Source organism: Leptinotarsa decemlineata, unplaced genomic scaffold, assembly GCF_025532065.1.
Source record: "Leptinotarsa decemlineata unplaced genomic scaffold, Ldec_3_MD MMD2_tig00026282_RagTag_RagTag, whole genome shotgun sequence".
Taxonomy (NCBI): domain Eukaryota; kingdom Metazoa; phylum Arthropoda; class Insecta; order Coleoptera; family Chrysomelidae; genus Leptinotarsa; species Leptinotarsa decemlineata.
The window spans coordinates 13,313,036-13,330,878 of record NW_027412668.1 but is presented as its reverse complement, the minus strand read 5'-3'; the positions used below and the strand labels follow the sequence as shown (position 1 = coordinate 13,330,878).

Here is a 17,843-nt window from a genome sequence, read left to right as displayed (position 1 = left end):
ATGGCCCTGTATGACTCTAATGAAACCTACAATTTCCATGCTCTCATTGTGAGACGTCAATTTTATTTCATTGAATAAACGAAATAGGACTTTTCCATTTCAGGGTAATTGACATCACCATCCCTCATTGAGTTGATATAGGAGACCATTCGTTTACATCAATATCCTTGTTATTCATGATGTGACATGCAGAATAGCTATGTACCATCCATTCTGACTAGGAGTTCGTTACTGTTGAGGATTTCAATGAATGATTAATGAGTATTTTCATATTACGTGGCATTTGATAGCCAATTTACATTTTACCGGGGAAAAATTATCCTGCATAAACAAGTATGGATCAGTCGATTCAAAGAACAAGAACAATAGGTGTGATATTGATTATTGAATTATATTGATGAGTCATGTATATTGAAGGGCCTAAAATATACGAAATCTATTGCTACATTATAGTTTATTTCGTAATACGCGGATATGTAGGACTGCACTGTCCATTTGCTAATATTTTGTTCTATAATGAACTGACTTCCAATACTTCTGTAGCAAAATATCGCCAGAAACGGACATTGTGAGATCTGTTGGAATGTGTGTTGAAAGGTTTGTTGTTGAACTATTCTTTTCAGTAATTTAAATGAACAGTGCACCTGAATTCATAAGTACATTAACTGACATTTCTGACAATAAATAACAATTCACATTCATCACCTAGTTTTTCCATTGCTTATCATCAGAATTAACCACGGATTTTATTTTTCAATGTCAGAAATCACATAAAATATTATCACTTTAACTGAAGATTTTTTGAAAAGTTTGGGTGATGCTTTTCTTCCAGAATAAATCCACATTTGTTCGTCTGCCAATATAACACTTCTCCCATATACCATGTTCTGTTTTATTGCCTTTCGTACCAAAGGAGTCAATTATATCTGTCAATAGTTCTGTTTTTGTGACTCCTAGAGTTCTGCAGTGAAGAATAAGTATATTTCTATATCTTTGATGATCTCAGATTCAAAAAAAAAAACGATAGTATTTCCCCTCACAAGCCTTGTTTATCTTGACTCGAAGCCAATCTTCTACATCAATAGTTTGATTACTTTCTGTTTCCTCAATTTCAAGTGGAAAATGGCAACTAGCTGAGCTTTTACTAAATCATCTTCAACTTTTCAACAGTTTGCCTTTGGGAGCCTCATTTATCTTGAATATTCTGCTTCAGTCTCATGATGAGTCATCTTCGTAAAAAACATTTCATTACCCTTTTCCACTCAAGATTGCTTGTTTTGGAGATAAGAGGTTACATTCATGAACCAGCCTTTACTACTGATGACATTAATGGTAAATTAAAACAACGCTTTTTGATCTAGAATCACGTGCTCTGCTATCATGTTCAATTCCATAAATTTTTTATTTAATGCCAGACATACTTCATATTTCGATATTAATACCGGAGAGTATGTTATCCACTATTCCATAATACGGTCCTGGTATCATATTGATTCTTCTACAACTGTTACTTTACTTATATTCGATTACTATATCTTGATCAAAAATATTTTTGAATACTGAATTTTTCCAACTATTTGACAGTGAAATATAACAATCAAACTATTTTTCTCGCTGAATCAATATTATCATCTTCTACAGTTTCAACTGTTCAGAACACCCTATGGAATTTTTTGAGGTCACCTATTTTTGAATATTTGATATCGAGATCGTTTTGATGATCATTTCATTTATATTTTATGGAAACTATTTTTCAAATTATCAGAATTCCATATATCTTCATACCTTGGAAGTTTTGTAGATTCATGAAGCAGTCTTTCGTTCTGTACCTCCGAACTTCAACTCTGGAAAGATGTAATGTCAGTAATGCTAGCCATTATTTTGACATTTCAACTTGACGTGTATTAAATAAATCCAACAAAATTTACTTGCTACTGAGACAATTTCGTTTGATGAGTATTCGGGAGAAGCTCAGAATAGCTTACGAAAATGTGGCTTATAGTGCCGACAAAACTTGGAAAACAGAATATAGTAATTTATGGAAATCTAATATGGATCTACTTATGATGGAGAATCAACTTCAGGAACCCAAACCTGTAGAACTAAGGCCTAGAACAGTGAGAGATTGTATTCCCCAAAGCAAATTAGCAAGGTATTCTAACTATGAATATAATGACTCAAGAGAATTATCATACACAATGGAAGATTTAAAGGTATCTAATGATTTCTCAGATGAATTTTTTGATGAACCAAACAAAGAACCATGGATGTTGGAAGAAGTAAACGACTATTATAAATTTTATACAGATAAAATAGAAAATAAGGACAATCAACAGAATCCCAGGGTTTTTACATTGTACGAATCACCTTTCTTGAAAAGTAACTCTCTATCTGAATATTTCCTAAAGTATCAAATTTCCAAAGATGAAGTGAAGAAGATATGGGATGCCAAAAATGTGAAATCAAAAAGTTTCATGTTTCGTAGTCTTCAATCTATCCGAGGTGAAAAATCCTTTATAGTATATAAATCTCCAGCTGGCCACGTCTTTGTATCAGACAGTGATGATGTTACAAGTTATTTGAAAGAAGACTACTATGAGTGGTTTAAAGATGAATTCGATTACAAAAACAACGTTGATCATCTCAATTTGCTTTCGAACTCCTTCAAAGAACAAATAAAGAATGACTGCCATTCCGCGGATCATATATTAGATACACATACAGATTCTGCCCAAAGTAGGAGATTGTATTCTGCCGTACTGCAAGGTTATTCTTCCAAAAATATAACACACGAACCTACAGAAGGACAAATGACAATACTAAAAAGAAATATTAGCCCAGATAAAAATGTTATGGAAAAGTTAGGAAGTGTTAATAGTGATATGAATAAAAATAGCCTGCCTAACAGTTTTAAGTACTACGGGGAAGTTTCAACAAGAAATTCCTCAATGTGTTCTGAGAGTTCACCACAACTTTTTCCTAATCATTCACCTTTCGTCAACTCCAGAAGTGTGCAAACAACTTCAACAACTAGTAATGTTGGTGTTAGTGGTAACTTATTTACCATCAGTAATGGCCTTCAATGTGAAAATAATTTCAATGAGAAAAAAATGTCACAAAATTGTTTCACACCTGGCTCAACGCGTTATAGGCCAAACTACCCGTCTACTAGTTATCACCAACATCCATCGTTTTATATGTTCATCCAAAATAATGTTTCACAAAATTTTCTGCAACCTGTCTATACCCCAGTTACCCCAGTGATGTTACATAGAACTGTACCACAAACTTTTGAAAGAAGCTTTCCACAGAGGACATTTCAGGTTCCTGTTTCTTCTCAGTATAATATAATACATGCTTCAAATTTTGTTACACAAAATAAACACAGCCCAAATATTCAGAGGTTCGATAGGCAGCCATTCAAATCAAAATCTAGAGAAAAATCCAATAAATTAGAAAAAAAGAAGGCAGTTCGATCAGGAGGGGCATTTGGATGCAACATAAAGAAAACGAATGATAATACATCGTGTTCCAGTCTGATATCTCAATCAACAGTTTCAGCAAGCGAAGAAGACAATGATATTGATCTCTTGGTTTCAAGAACTATTGACTTAGTGCTAGATGAATCTAGAAGTGAAAATATGGTTCCAATTTGTGGAAGCCATTCTGACGAACTAGAGAGACAAGCTCTGGAGCAATATAATAACTCGAGTGACAATGTATTCCAAGAATTGGAGAGGCAGGCTGCAGAAGAATACGAATTTTGTTCGGAAAACTGCAATAGCCCCCCGAATCTTCATTTTCTGTTCGGGGGGTTTTTGAATGGGTACAAGTTTTGTTTCATTTAATGGATAAGGTTTTTAAATGCTTAGTTTTGCAAGAAATAACGCTAAAGTAATGAAAAACTTGTTTGATCTGATAAAAACAAAAATTATAAAAATGTTTAATGTATGTATGAATTCACCTAAATATTTATGGAATAAAATGGCTCAATTATTCCATAGTTGTTGTTTCATTTTTTCTGAAATATGTTTTTCTACACCAATTCTAGAAGCTTCAAAACTATTTTACTAAGTCGCCATCAATGGAATCAACAATATGAAATGTGAACGAAAATTACAATAGAAACAAATCTACCTTGTAACATCAATGATATGCCCAGATTGGAACAGCACTATCTGGATGCAACTCTTTCACATCGATGTAATTCTGCTTAGCAGCTACAAAAGTATCTGTTGGCTACAGCTGCAGTTGGCCATAACTGTATTATAACATTGGGATAAACGCCATGTTATCATATCTTGAAAACTTATGTGATCCATTTAGTGGATTCTAACAAATTCATTAAATCAACCGAATGAACCCGCTGGTATCATCTGAATGTCTGCTTGCAGTGATAGGTGGAAAGAAACCACAAAAAATATTTTTTATTGATTAGATATTTACCGTTTGAGTTTTATATCGATCACACAAATGTTGTCCTCGCGAGGGTAGTTGTCGTCGTCGCCTCTTAGTCAGATTTTGAGGTTATTAGTAAATTATGTCAGTTGTCAGTTAAGTAATACAAAATTCACAGGTTTACTAGTACCCTTCAATAAAATGATTAACCAATAAGCATATTTTCAAACTATATAAATGTATCAAATTGTAAAGACTTCGTGGGGTGGGTATAAATTTTAGAACTCAGCAAATAAATCTTTTTCATCCATTCTATACATAACGAGTCGAGAGATACCGAGGTAGCAACATCAAAGTGAGAGTTTGGAGTTTTACCTAAGTAAAAGCGATAAGAGTATTATCTAGAGCGATCTACCGATAACGTGTAGTGCTACGTATATACAAAGCACTGAGACATTAGTTCTTTTCAGAACAGAGTATTAGGTTTTTAGGCCCCCACTATGGAAATGGAAGAAAAACTGGAATATTTGGAAAGGAAAAACTACAGGATCAGACAGCAAAGGGAAGAGCTGACAAACATGATTAAGCAACTTGATGAAAGGCTCAATCAAGTAGAAGGAATACTCGCCCAAAGAACGAGGACGGACACGGGACCGTCTAAAGCGCAAAAAGGAGGAGAAAAGACCGAGGAAACCAATAATAAACAACAAGATCAACCCAAGGAGAGGAAAACGGACATTGAAGACAAAGAGGAAACGCGCCAATCCAAGAGGCCACGCGGTCCGGACAGCGCTTCGGACTCTGATTCAGAAGAAGACGGGTTCGTACCCGTTGAAAAGGCCAGACCCAACAAAAAAACAAGGAAACGACAGGCCCAAGGAAAAGCTGCAAAAAACGCCAAACAGGAGGCAGAAAAACAGGCCAGCGAAAACATGGAAACTAAAACACAACACAGATAAACAACTCAGAGGGGTAAAACACTGAAGAAGTGGCATCATCCCCAAAAGAGGAAGAAGTCGCACCAACCCATGCGACAAACCCCGAAAAAGATCCGACAAAGCCGCCACCGATAGTCGTTCACGACAGTGAAAGGTGGAACGAGATCTCTAAAGATCTTGAAGTTAGAAAAATCGGACATAACAAAGCGAGGTTGACCAGAAATGGGATTTACATCCACGCGCGCTACACGCAGTGATTCGCGGGATCCCCGAGAACATGGCGGCGGAGGACGTCACAAGCGACCTGAAAGCACAGGGATACACTGTGCTCCAATATTAGAGGATGACATCCAGGCGCACCAGGGCGACGCTACCGCTTTTCTTGGTAAAAGTACCGAAAAGCGAAGAACGGATCTACGCACTAAGAACGTGCGTGAACCTCATAGTGAGAGCAAAACACCAAAGGATAAACAGGGGGCTGATATCACAATGTCACAAATGCCAATTATTTGGACATGCACAGATATGCTGCCACTCAACGGCACGCTGTGTAAAATGTGGTGGAAACCACGAGAGCAGAAAATGTAAAAAGCTAAAAGAGGTACCAGCAAAATGCGCTAACTGTTTAGATGCGCGTCCAGCCAGCTACAGGGGATGTAAAATGTTCCCGAAGCCGAGGACAACAGCTTGGAACAGGCCCAGAGAAGCCGACAGACAGAGGCCTAAACAGCAACAACAGCCATTGGTAAAAAAAAAGACTTCACAAAAAAGGGAAACAAAAACCGGCATCGAACTGATCAAAGTTCTGAGCAGCAAAAGATCGCGCAAGCAGTCCCAACAGCACTAATCCAAGCACCCGGGAAACAGTAATGCCTGCACGAATCCCGAAGCAATTAATTATAGGATCATGGAACATAAACGGTTCCATAGAAAGGCGAAACGAGCTACTGGGGCTGCTATCGCGTCTAGACATAGACGTCATGGCACTACAAGAGACAAGTTTAAGGAGAGAAAAGAGTTAGCGAATCCCAAGATACAACGTATATAGGACAGACAGGCCAGGGAGGCGCCGCCCCACAGGGGGAGCGGCTCTACTTGTAAAAACAGACCTAGCGCAGAACGAAGACAGAAAACCGGACATCCAACTCGGAGAAGCAGTAGCGGTCAGAGTCAAACTGAGACGCTGCGGGCAGCTAAGAATATCGTCGGTATACCTGCCTCCGCAAGGTAGAAGACTAGAAAGAACCGACATGGTAGAAAGGTTTCCAGACCACCATCCAACAGTTGCCATCGGCGACTTCAACGCAAAGTCGCGAGACTGGAACTGCAGGAATGGAAACAGACGAGGCAGAGAAATAGGCAGAATCATAGAAGAATTCGAGGACATCGCGGTAGTAGCACCGAACACCCCAACATACTGAGCGCGAGAAGACCAAGTCCCAGACATTCTCGACATCGCACTAGTGCAGAACATCGAAACTACGGAGATGGAAGTACTAGACGAAGGTTCGTTAGACCACAACCTCATCCTATTCACAGTAGGAAGAGGTGAAGTGAAAACAGACAACTCAACAAAGCGAGTCATCGACTGGATGAAATTCCAGCGCGCCATACACGATGCGATGGGTGAGATACCACGCATCGAAACAAAAACAGATCTGGAGAACGTCACGCAACAGATGCAGCAGGCGATCACCCAAACGATGGAAAGAAGCGCACGGGAAGTCCCAGCCCCACGCTCCAACTTCCAAGATCAGCTCCCACCAGAAACAATGAAACTGATCAGGATAAGAAGACGACTGAAAAGACGATACCAAATGACTCGCGCGCCTGTGGACAAAAGGTGCATGCAAAGAGCCAACAGGATACTGAAAGCTATCCGAGAGAGACAATGGACTACCCGTCTAGAAGAACTGAACACTGAAGAAGACTATTCTGCATGGAGAATGCAGAAAGAAGTCAGGAACGGACCGCGACAGCCATGCCCACCAATACACGGCGAGCAAGGAATCGTCTACACTGACCAGAAGAAGACGGAAGCATTCGCGGACAACTTCGAAAGGCAGTGCAGAGAGAACAACGTCCCGTTCACGGACAGTGTAGACGAAATAGAGAGACAGGTGGAAAGAACGGTACGGAGACTAAGACATCGAACGGACAACCCGCAGCCCCTGGCCCCGACATCTCCCGAGGAAGTGAAAGACATCCTTAGACGTCTATCCACTCGTAAAGCACCAGACCCGGACAACATAACAAACCGGGCACTGAAAATACTACCGCGCAAGGGTATAGCAGCCATAACCAACATCATAAATGCTATACTCAGATTGCAGCATTTCCTGTTCAAAGAGGCAACGGTCATCCACATCCCGAATCCCAAGAAGAACCACCTGTTCCCAGACAATCACAGGCCAATTAACTTACTTCCTTCCATAAGCAAAGTGGCGGAGCGTGTCATCTTGAAGAGACTCGAAGACCAAACCAGAGGAATCCTCCCGGATGAGCAGTTCGGTTTTAGATCAGAACACTCGACAGAGCTACAAGTCTTGAGGGTGTAGACTTCGCGACCGAGGGCTTCAACCTCGGGAGAAAAGGACATAACACCGGAGCTATCTTCTTAGACGTCTCCAAGGCGTTCGACAGAGTTTGGCATGACGGACTACTGGCCAAAATGACCGATTTCGGATATTCAAAAGCAATGGTAAGATTAATTCAGTCTTTTCTAGCTGACAGGCGACGCAGTTGCAGCGTGGGAAACGAATTATCAACAGTTCGACTACTGGAAGCAGGAGTCCCGCAAGGAGCAGTCCTTTCGCCACACCTCTTCTCCGTATACACAGCGGACATGCCCAAGCCAGAGAACAACTTCAACACGTTGGCGCTTTACGCGGACGTCACGGCCCTGCTGGCGAGATCCACGAGCCAAGTACATGTCACAAGGTACTTACAACAACAGGCGAACATATTAGAGGACTGTGCCAACCTGTGGAAGATCAGTATAAACCCTGACAAGAGTCAGGCGATACTGTTCACTCGCAGGTTCGTACAACCGGAAGGCAACGTCACCTTCAACGGACAAGAGATTCCGTGGACAAACTAAGCGACATACCTGGGGGTCACCTTACACAGGAGATCAACATTTCAGTCTCATGTACGGCAGAGAATCGAAATGGCCAGACACGCCAGACAACGACTGGCACCAATCATAGGACGCAGAAGCAACATGGGGTTGAAAGTGAAGTTGCTGATGGTCAAAACCGTTCTCATGCCCATAATACTGTACGCATGCACTGCCTGGGGCTAGTGAGCACAGACATACAGGAAGCGGATACAGTCGTTCATGAACGCGAGCGTAAGGGCCGCCGTAAAAGCGCCGTACTATATTCCATATAGATACATATACAGAGACTTGACCTGAACACGCAATATGTGGACGTGTATATGAGAGAACACGCAGAAAGCGTGTTCCATAGAATCAGATCGCACAACAACCCAGCGCTACGCGATCTATACGATGCGTTGAACATAGATGACCCCAGGTTCCGAGAAAGGGGCAAACACCCAAGGCCTACGAAACAGAACCTACGACTACCCACGAGTCGCCGTCAGGCGACTCCGGTAAGCATATTAATCAGATTTTCTTTCAGCAAGTTCATCGCAGAACAACTCGACCGCGATAGAATTATCCTTAGATTCACTGAGGAACGCTCGACTCTAATAACAATAGCCGCCGCGCCGGTTAGTTTTTGGGGGCCCCCATGCAAAAATTCAGTTAGGAATAGTCATGACAAAACATTTTCACCGATCGCGAAAGAATAGCATCAAAAGGCTGTCTTCCAACCAAAAGAGGTCAGATGTCAATCTTGCTGAAGTGTCCATCAGTAAGTTGAGGACCGCTCGGAGAGCAGGGGTGGGTGGAGTGGGGTAATAGGTTCTCCTCGCTAACTAGCTGGGGAGGGGAAGCTTCTACTTCAGGGCACTCAACCCGGTGGGAGCAAGGGGGGATACATCTTTTTCAAGTAATATCCTGAGTTATTCTGATTGATTCGGCCGTTACTTGATGAAAATCTATGGTAATTTCATAAACTACATGTTACAATTTGATCTTCACAAACTTTATTTTCAAAAATATATACATATCACGACATGTTTCACTATTACAATAGCTTTTTCGTAATGCTACAATATGTGAAATATTTTTGAAAACAAAGTTTGTGAAAATCAAATCGTAAGGTGTAGTTCATGAAAATATCCTATTCAAAAGGACTCAAGTTATGTGTTTGTTATGACAATCCAGCTTTCATTCAGTAATTTCGAAAAATATCGAACGATAACATTCATAAATTGTAACAAAATAGGTTTTGAATCTGTATTTGCTTATATCTCAAGAGAACGAATATATATTGTTGATATGTTGCGCGAATTTCAGTTTGTGACTTTCCAATTTACTAGATGATTATATATTTTGAGAACTTTTCAAGTAGTTTTCGTTTTACCGCTAACTTTCTCTCAATATTGGTTCACTGGTCTACTTCAAGTGATTACATCGACGATACAAATTCTTCAATTATTGTAAGGACCATTTTGTATTTGAAAAAGTTAAAATGTTTCGGCTTTATTATTGATCAAAACTCTCATTCATCTCGTACATCTATTGTATCAAGGGCCTACAAAAATTCGATTCAATTTTGAGAAATTATTTGTGGTTGTAAGAGACCAAACCTACTCTCTAAGCTTCATTACGCTTGTTGAGTCAAAGACTGAATTTGGATGCAACATAAGGAATATCGGTTCCATTACACAATTCAAGGAAAATTATGACATCTTTGTTCATAAAAGCACCATCCATGGATTTTATTGATAAACAAGGCTCCCAAAGGTAGTCTATCAGAAAGTCAATTATTGATTTCGACTGCTTTCTCGGTAGCTTTCACTGCAAGGCAATAAAAACAATTGGTGTTCAACTCAGAGCCCAAAACATTCGAAATTCAACTCCAGACAGCCCTGTTTCCACCTGTCATAGGTCTTATCAGTGTTGCTGGGATAAACCACGAAATCACCTGTCTTTAAAGAACAAGTAGGAATATATGGGATCAGCAGACGAATATCAATGATAATCGAGGATTCAGAAGCAGTCTGTTATAGAGCCAAGCTTTGAGATAGACTACCGAAATTTTGTCAATTTTGGGTTCTGATTTGAACTAGTTGCATTGCAGTGAAAGCTGCAGGAAAAGAGCGCTTCACTCGAAGATAGTTTCATATCGGTTAGAGTTTATTGAAATTGTGCCCCAATTATTCTGGATAGTTATCGGATTTATAAGTACACTTTTTTAAGGACAAAACACAAGAGTATGCTCAGGGGCAGAGCTGCATACAAAAGAACAATGCCCACAGAAGGTCTGATGCGAGCTTTATGAAGCATCAAAAATTGATGAGGTGTGTACAGTTTTCTGCTTCAGAATAGTGTTCCAAATTAAAATTGAATACTTCCTTCATTTCCTTGGAAGATTCCCTCATCCTTGTTTTTTGTATCTAGATGGAGAAGTCTTGAAAAAGGAATATATACATTCATGGATGATTGAATAACTTCCGTGACTTTGAAAGCACAAGTTGATGGATCATCAGAGCTGAAACAAACGTCTAGCTAGGAATAAATTCGGAAATGGTCTTGAAGATCCTCCCACTCAGTGGATCTGTAATGCCGAACTTGGTCCAGTTTGGATTGTTCCCCGACATTTATCGGTAATTCACTCAACACTGAAATGTATGTAGTCGGAAGATCCCAATGGAGACCTTACGGTGACTGTGTGAATTTCTGGATTGGTTGTTAGGTACAGATGTTATCAACATATAAAATGTTATGCTGCTGAATCTACTGTCCATATTTGGTTGCAAAGAAGAATCATCATGTACCCAGTATTACTCCGAAACAAGCACTGTTCTGAAATAATGTGACACTCTTTTCGAGGCCCGATTTAACAACCAAGTTGACGATTTCTTGACTCTAAAACTGGTCTTTTTTATATCTAACAGGGTACACTTTCACTTTCATTCTCAGATACATATCAGTGACCTCGGGTAGAAATTCACGGGAAATTTCCTCATAGAAGTTTCCACTAATTTCAACAGAGCGTTTCATATGAAGATAAACAATGTACCGTTTGGGATGGGAACTTCGTCACTGGTAAAGTGGCATCAGGTTTTTCCAGTCTCCGCTATCGTATATGTGCTACATGTTCTTTGAAACGACTTTCAATAACGTGCTCAATGGGACCGATGTATTTTGTTGTCACAGTCCTTACTTTTCACTCTCAAGCATCTTGTCTTTAGGGTTAACTAACATTGTTGTTGTTGAAGTAGGCTTAAGGTTTCAAAGGCTACTTTCACGTTTAACTTTTTGAAAACACCATCTAATCTTTTGGTGTATATTGGTTCATGCAGAAGGACAATGAACTCAGATTCAATATCTTTTCGAAAAGCTGAAGAATTACGAATATTATTCCTGCATTCAGATTCTTTAATTAATGTATCTACGTTATTATTCGAAGCTTTCAGCTTTTAGCCATGTCTCTGATAATTTTCAACGTATATCGTATCTTTCGTGTGTGTACGCTTTCGTCACACACATTGTCCGATGTTTCCAGATTCATTAGCCGTGTTCTGAAGGTTTTTATATCTAACGTTCCGCCTGCTACTGCGGCAGATATTATCAAAAGCAATATGGCAACGGTTGATGTGATCTACCCTGCTGCGATGCTCAAAAGGAAAATTATCCTCGTGTCTTTCTACTTATAATGAGGCTAGGTTAGGTTAGGTCCAAAGTGAGTGGGTCTATTCGATATCGCCACCGCAACCCGCAAGGGTTTATTATAACTCACACCTATTAATACTCGACCAAATAAACCTAGTTTCTTAACGAAGCCTATTAGATTGCATGGTGCTCTGCCGAACTCTGAAAACCTGATTCGGTCCCGAACTGGGCAGTCACGAAGTATGTGCTCTGCTGTTTCATCATTTTCCAAATAGAGACGACACACACTGTCTTCCGACAGTCCGAGTCTCTGCATATGATGATTCAAATGACAGTGACCTGTAAGAAGGCCTGTCAAGTTTCGAAGGGTGAATAAACGCTTCGGAGTGAGCCAATCCTGGAAGATTCTGCCAGAAGTCCATAAATCTTGTTGTCATCAAAGTGTTCAATTACTTAAAATGGAACCAGGTGTCGGAAGGCCGACTACTCTTGTACCTGATTGGTCCCACCCTTTGAAGAATTTGAAGGATATATGTCACTTGAACATCAAGAAGACATGAATACTGGCACTTCATAACACAAAGAGTCTCCCAATAATTGAAAGAGAGTCGGATCAATTAGGTACAAGAGCAGTCGGTCGCCAGACACCTGGTGCCATAATAAGTACAGAAGTATCAGGATCATTTCAGCAATTCTGTTCCATGCAGATTTTTTTGTTAGCTTTATGTACTATTCGATTACTTCTTCAATCTGACCAATGACCTTCAAAAGATCACTCAAATATTCAATAGTTTCTGATATAGGAACACTTGAAAACGAAAATGCATCAAATGATACTGAAACTTTCCATCCCACAACTGTACAGCATTGATTTTATCTATGACTTCATGTGAATTAATGACACTGGAAGTCAATTGTGAGAGTTTTAAACTGTTTAGTTATCCATTCATAAATTTTATAGGTAGGGAAAATTATGGTGGAGGATTATATACCTATAGACTTCTATTACAAGCCATTGCGATCAAATTCTGACACTTCTTAGTGTGTTTCACACTCTTGAAATCATCTGAACCGATGGGCACCGTAATATTTCATTGAAGGAACCGTTCTCAATTGAATTATCACCAAGGAAACTCTCCTTTCAATCCAAAAAGTTATTATGGAGAAACTGTCACATTGCTAATAGGCAATGAGAAAGATCCCAACTTTTAACTACTCAATTTTGCAAAGAGGATCTAATTGGACAGCGTTGTTAATACTTTGCATAACATCATAAAACCACATCATCAGCAAATTGAAATTTCCTTCAACATTCAGGTTTGCTTTAAAAAAATTGATTCTTTATAATGGTTACTCAAAGTTCCTTCTATATTCCATAATATTCAAGTTCCTGAAAGAAAGTTCCCTGCAAGTGGCTGTCGATGGATATCTCTCGAATACTTTCAACATCAACGCTGGTGTTCTCCAGGGATCCATATTGTTTCCAACCCTCTTTTTATTGTTTATCAACGGCACATTGGAATAAACCAAGAATCCAATGTATTGCTTTGCTGACGACAGCACACTTGTCTCGTCATTCCATATAGATTCCAGGACATCGGCTACGGAGACACATCTTCACCGGCAGCAGGAGGTTGCATATCTTAATGAGGATATAGAAGTGATTTCGTATTGGGGTGAAAGTAACCAGGTTCAATTCAATCCCACAAAAACCCATGCATTGGTTTTCTCTAAGAATAAAAATGTCTCCGAACCGGATATAATAATGTCAGGTCAGACAATTCCGCTTTCTGCTTCGATAAGTTTGTTGAGAATTGAAATGGACACCAACATGTCGTGGCACAATCATGTCGCTGGAATTGCAAAGGCTGCTTCTCAAAAGCTTGGAACACTGTTCCAGAAAAGTATACACACCTCAGTTACTTTTGATGCTCTGCCCTCGAACATACCCTGAGTTGCTGGATTCCATCCAGAAAAGAGCCATCCGCCTGATTAGATAGCGTGGAACATCGAAGAAAGGTTGAAGATTTGTCTCTCTGCTATAGATACTTTCTCGGGAGGTGTTCAAGTGACTTGGCACACTCGATTCCACCAAGAGCAATACAACTCAGTACACCTAGAAGGTTACTGGTTAAGAACTCTTCCTTCTCCAGCGTTTCAAATCCAATATGAATCGCTACTTTCGCACAGGCACCGCTCTGAGAGTACCTTAAGGATTTCTTGCAGTGCTTGTGTTTTGTCCTCAAAAAAATTGGCGTGCCATATTGGGATGTGAATCATTTGAAAAATTTTCTCGATTTATTTCAATATCCAGATAAAACGTACATTCATCCATGAAACACGTGGTGTACAACAAAGCTTGATTACGGTCGACACATTCCGAAAGAATCGCACTAAATTCAACTCTTCTGTGGGAATCATTTCCGTTCAATTCATGAATCATTTTCACTTTGTTGATAAGGAATTCTAAAAATTTTTCACGCCTCCCCATCAACGTAAGGTGGCCTACAACAGTCACGCAATATGTTATTGACGTTACCATTTTCAATCACCAATCCATATTCATGTCTCACAGTCCTGTCTTCCATGAAAACACAAGCAGGGTCCTTCACAGATTTTACATGTTTGTAGTAAAAACCCACCATTCCAATCCGTTTTTGAACTGCATGAACCATTTTTTATAAAACAAAAGGTAATGAACGAAATAATAACTCTGGTTTAAACAGGTCAAAAATTAAAAACTTCGATAATAAAACTGAGCTGGCAGTCACTATTTCAGAATAATTTTGACATAAGCATCAACAACTCCAGCAGTAACTAAGTGATAAAATTTAGGACCATATTGTGTACTTATACAATAAATTTTCTCTCGTGAGTTTGTATTTGTAAGTATCATTCAATATTACTCAGTTCGAACATTTCACCTAGTGGAATTGTTTTCAAGGTGAATAAAGTTGAATTAAATCACGAAATAAGAAGTCTACTTTTTTCTGACATTGTTGTAATGTCAAAAATGTTACAAAATTGGATACATAATCAAAAGACTTTTCAATTTTTTGTACAGTATCGATATTACAGTATAAATATTGATTTACTCATTAAGCTGGCTCGTTTCAACTGGAATTCACTGTATGAATACACGATTGAACGGCCAATGCCGATTACGGAATGGTAAAACGAAATATGATTTTATGTAGAGATACAGAAGTTTGCACTTGTATGAATGTCGCAATAAATTACCTGAAGATCAATTACGAATAACTAACTTCCGTATAGTTTCTAAGTTTCACAACTCATTCGCTGCAGACACCAAAAGTTTTTTGCTGTTACCGAAAAACTCTCCAAATGTCACATTCCATATAAATCCAACCACTATAAACACAAATACTAAAATCCTCGATCCGTCACTGAAAAATCCTCGGAATGAATTTTAATCGCATTTTCGAATCAGCAGTCCAGAAGAGCACGTCTTCGGCGACGCGTTAATCCAAACTTTCGGCTCGAAGCGACTATCCGGACGCCAGCGTCGCGACGACTACAACTGGCATTGCGTTGGCCACGAGTTCGGCAATTCCACGGCGCTCTGGATGGAAGCCATCGATCCGACAAATGAAAGGGGCGTGACTATTTCTTCCTCGAATGTTACGTGACTTGAGCTTCTGGAACAGGAGGAGAATCTTCAGCCTCAGTCATTATTCGCAGAATGGTCCGGAAATGGTTTGAATGCCTTCCGTGCAACATCATTTGCAACGAAATTGATGAAATGTATCTATTTAACCTTCATAAACCCGTGGTCAAAAACTTACATTAAATACGGAGTGGGGTCCAAATGCACCCCAACATTTTTTTGGCTTATTATTATTTTTTCAATGTTATAATTAGGGAATATTAAAAAAACACACATTCTGCTTATAAAAAAATATATTTTTACATAAAAAAGTTGTCAGCATTGATAAATGAGTAAACACATTTTGAAAAAATAGTATGAAAAGATTAGGAATAATAAAAACAAAAATAATTATGAAAAAAGAACAAGCACTTCAGTGACAATTTAAATAATGATTTAATTATCACACCTGTTACAAACTGTTATATTTTTTGAATGTTCTGCACACACGAATTGATTGCACCGAATACAAAACTTTCGAGATTTCCTGTCTTTACTTCTCTCGCATAAGAAACGTCGCTGCTTTCTGCCAATAACGGGAACAGGTTGTTCGTTCCTTACGTTTAATTTTGGCAAAATGGTTATGATGGATTGTTTTATATTGGAATGTAACGACTTGTTATTTTGGTATCTACAAATTATGTTTTTTCTAATTAATTCTTGGCCCAACTCCAACAAAAACATTCTTCTCCTATCCAAGCGATTTTTTTCCAATCTGGATTTTTCAACATCCAAAGTTTATAGGCATTGATGCCACCAATGTCCAGCAGATGAAAAAATGTTGCCATTGGCCACCGATTACTTTTTCTTTGTGTCGTGAATTCCTTCGCTAATTTATCTGTTGTGTCCACTGCACCCTTTGTTTTATTGTATTGTGAGATAATGTCTGGTTTGTAATTAGTTTCTTCTCCACTTATTTTGTCATCGTTATGTTCAGTCGATAAAAAAATAACTGCCGCATTTTTTTTTGGTACGTAAAAAACTAAGGTTTTATTTTCCATAAAAGCAAACATACTTGAAAAGTCCTTCTTATATCTTACTGGAAGTAGTTCTTTTGAAAAGTCCTTCTTATATCTTACTGGAAGTAGTTCTTTTGGAATACAAGTTTTATTTTTACGCAGTATACCACACAAGGTAAGGTTTTCATCTAAAAGCATATTAGCTAACTCAATACTGGTAAAAAAGTTATCAGTAGTTATTCCATATCCTGAAGATAAATGGTTTACCAGGTCTAACACTACCCTTTGTCCTTGGCCTTTCTCCGGTTTGTTTCCTACTTTGCCTAAAATAATTATTCTGTATTAAAAATGTACATTTTTTTCATCAAAAAACTTACCTAAATAAGGTTGCATATTCACTGTATATGCTAAACTACAATCAGCCAATGCCCAAATTTTTAAACCGTACTTACTCTTCATGTAAACCCGAAAAGGGCCTTGCCTCGGAATGGGACTAACTGCTCTTCCACGCACAAATGTTCAGATGGAAATAAAGATTTCTTGCAATTTGCTACAAAACCATCAAAAACATCTCTGATTGGGGCCAATTTATCAGTGCGTTTTCTTTCTTTTCTTGTTTCAAAATTGTCGAATCTTAGAAAGCACATAATATTTTGGAATCTGTAGCGAGACAAGGCAGATGGTACTAGAGGCCGACATAAAGTTGGATCTTGGCTCCAAAGTACACAAATTGGCTCTTTAGCAGCGTGCCAGGCTCCAAAAATAATAAGCAAACCAATAAATGCTTCCAGTTCTTCTTGCACAAAAGGAGAAAAGGCCTTCTCATTTCTCGCATAATATGATTCGGCTTTTCTATTTGTCTCCGATAAAATCACATCCATAATATCTTGTGAAAGAAGTAGTTCAAAAGCTTCTTTTATGGTGGAAAATTGGGAACTATATCTAGTGAAACCTGGTGAAACCTTCTGAATATTACATTTTCGTCTCTTGATGTTCGTAGTAAAAGGAACCTTTGCCCACACACTACCATCTTTAGACGAATAAGTTGGATGATCTGTATAAAAGTTTATTGACGGGCCTATTTCATCTGCAGAATCTGTCGACTCATTTTCCCTATCACTAACTTGTAA

General features: G+C 38.9%; 2 protein-coding genes across 2 annotated transcripts in view; one reads left to right on the top strand and one right to left on the bottom strand.

Moving 5' to 3' along the window:
* LOC111507545 (uncharacterized) overlaps positions 1 to 15,620 on the bottom strand; it is a 490,644-nt gene extending 475,024 nt beyond the window's left edge. Inside the window, exon 1 of the mRNA XM_074179853.1 lies at positions 15,328 to 15,620. The gene's annotated coding sequence lies outside the window, so the exon portion shown is untranslated. The remainder of the gene's footprint in view (positions 1 to 15,327) is intronic.
* On the top strand, positions 1,861 to 4,003 carry LOC141484677 (uncharacterized). Its single transcript, XM_074179841.1, has one exon. The coding sequence runs from the start codon at positions 1,953 to 1,955 to the stop codon at positions 3,846 to 3,848; it is 1,896 nt and encodes a 631-aa protein (XP_074035942.1). The 5' UTR covers positions 1,861 to 1,952; the 3' UTR covers positions 3,849 to 4,003.
* Positions 15,621 to 17,843: the final 2,223 nt, after the last annotated feature.